The sequence below is a fragment of the Salvelinus sp. IW2-2015 genome, linkage group LG24 (genome assembly GCF_002910315.2).
Source record: "Salvelinus sp. IW2-2015 linkage group LG24, ASM291031v2, whole genome shotgun sequence".
NCBI classification, from domain to species: domain Eukaryota; kingdom Metazoa; phylum Chordata; class Actinopteri; order Salmoniformes; family Salmonidae; genus Salvelinus; species Salvelinus sp. IW2-2015.
The window spans coordinates 6,008,446-6,009,728 of NC_036864.1; the positions used below are offsets into that span (position 1 = coordinate 6,008,446).

General features: G+C 50.8%; 1 protein-coding gene across 1 annotated transcript in view; it reads right to left on the reverse strand.

Moving 5' to 3' along the window:
• Positions 1-6: 6 nt before the first annotated feature.
• Positions 7-1,283, reverse strand: part of LOC111951340 (cGMP-inhibited 3',5'-cyclic phosphodiesterase 3A-like) — a 118,335-nt gene continuing 117,058 nt past the window's right edge. Inside the window, exons 14-15 of the mRNA XM_023969396.2 lie at positions 992-1,268; positions 7-439 (exon numbers count right to left, since the gene is read on the reverse strand). Coding sequence (XP_023825164.1) covers positions 123-439; positions 992-1,268 — 594 coding nt within the window. The 3' untranslated portion in view covers positions 7-122. The remainder of the gene's footprint in view (positions 440-991; positions 1,269-1,283) is intronic.

Below are 1,283 nucleotides of genomic sequence, written 5' to 3' on the forward strand. Positions count from 1 at the left end.
TACTGCACTACATGGGGAATAGGGTATAATTTCTGACATGAGACAGAAAGTCTAGTTGGGAGAGGGTATGAGTTTGGATAAATGTTCCGTTTCRTGATCTTCAAGGGTCAAAGATAATCCTCTCACTCCAGCTCCTCCTCCCTTTTCTCCGCAGTCTCTGATTGCTCGGCCACTTCCTCTGCAAGCCCCGTCTCTTCCCCTTCCGTCTCCTCTCCCTGGCCATCTATTGGCTCCTCCTTGCTGGCTGGCTCCTCCTCCTCGTGGATGGCTGTGATTGGCTCTGCGGGGTTGCTGAGGCAGTTAGGCGCCTCTCTGTCCGGCGTGTCCTGGGTTTCCGAGGCGATGACTCTCTTCCACATTTCGTGGTTGTCCAGAAGGTGCTGAGTGATGGGACAGAACACTCTCCTCCTGCTCTCCTTAAGCTTCACCAKGTGCTTCTCTATAGGGAAGAAAACAATTCCTCAGAACAAAACCTACGACATATCTGTCCCCTTATACTGTACATGCAAACCCTTATCATACAACCRCTGGACAGGGGTTACAAAGCAGGGTCTGATAACCTGGGCAGACCAAATACCCTTAAGGCAGACCAAGTAGCCTCGTGTATATGAGGCTTCTGTATCTACTACTAATTATAAACCGGGTAGTTTGGGTCCTGGATGCTTATTGGATGACTTGGTTTACTTGTTTACTGTTCTATTAATGTTGGTGACCAGTGTATAATAGCATTAAGGCACCACAGGGGTTTGTGATATATTGCCAATATACCATGGCTAAGGGCTGTATCCAGGCAATCCGCTTTGCGTCATGCCAATATACCACACCACCTTGGGCCTTATTGCTTAAATCCACTACATGTATTATCAATCGGCACTATGTCAACAACTCAATACCTGGGCCATTTCAAGCTGAGCTTTGATTTCAACAGGTTCCTGTTAACTGACTTCTTTCAACTCAAAGAAGTTCAACATGAACGTCAACATGCTCTTACGGGAACTCTCAGAGCTCGTCGACACATCCTCCTCTGTTGTATCCTCCTCTTCCTCCTCTGTCTCTCGTTCCCCCACCTCCTCTTCCTCCTCTCCCTCCTTCCTCCGTGCGTCGGCGGGGTCGACCCAGTTCCCCGGCATGAGGGCGGCGGAGTCGTAGGAGGAACAGAGCGGACCCACGATGTGCGTGATGAAGGACTCCTGGAGCTTGGCGAGCTGTGGCGCAGAGCGGTCCATGAAGGGGCTGATGGGAAGGCCCAGACTCGACTCCTCATCGCCCTGAGGAGTGGTGCA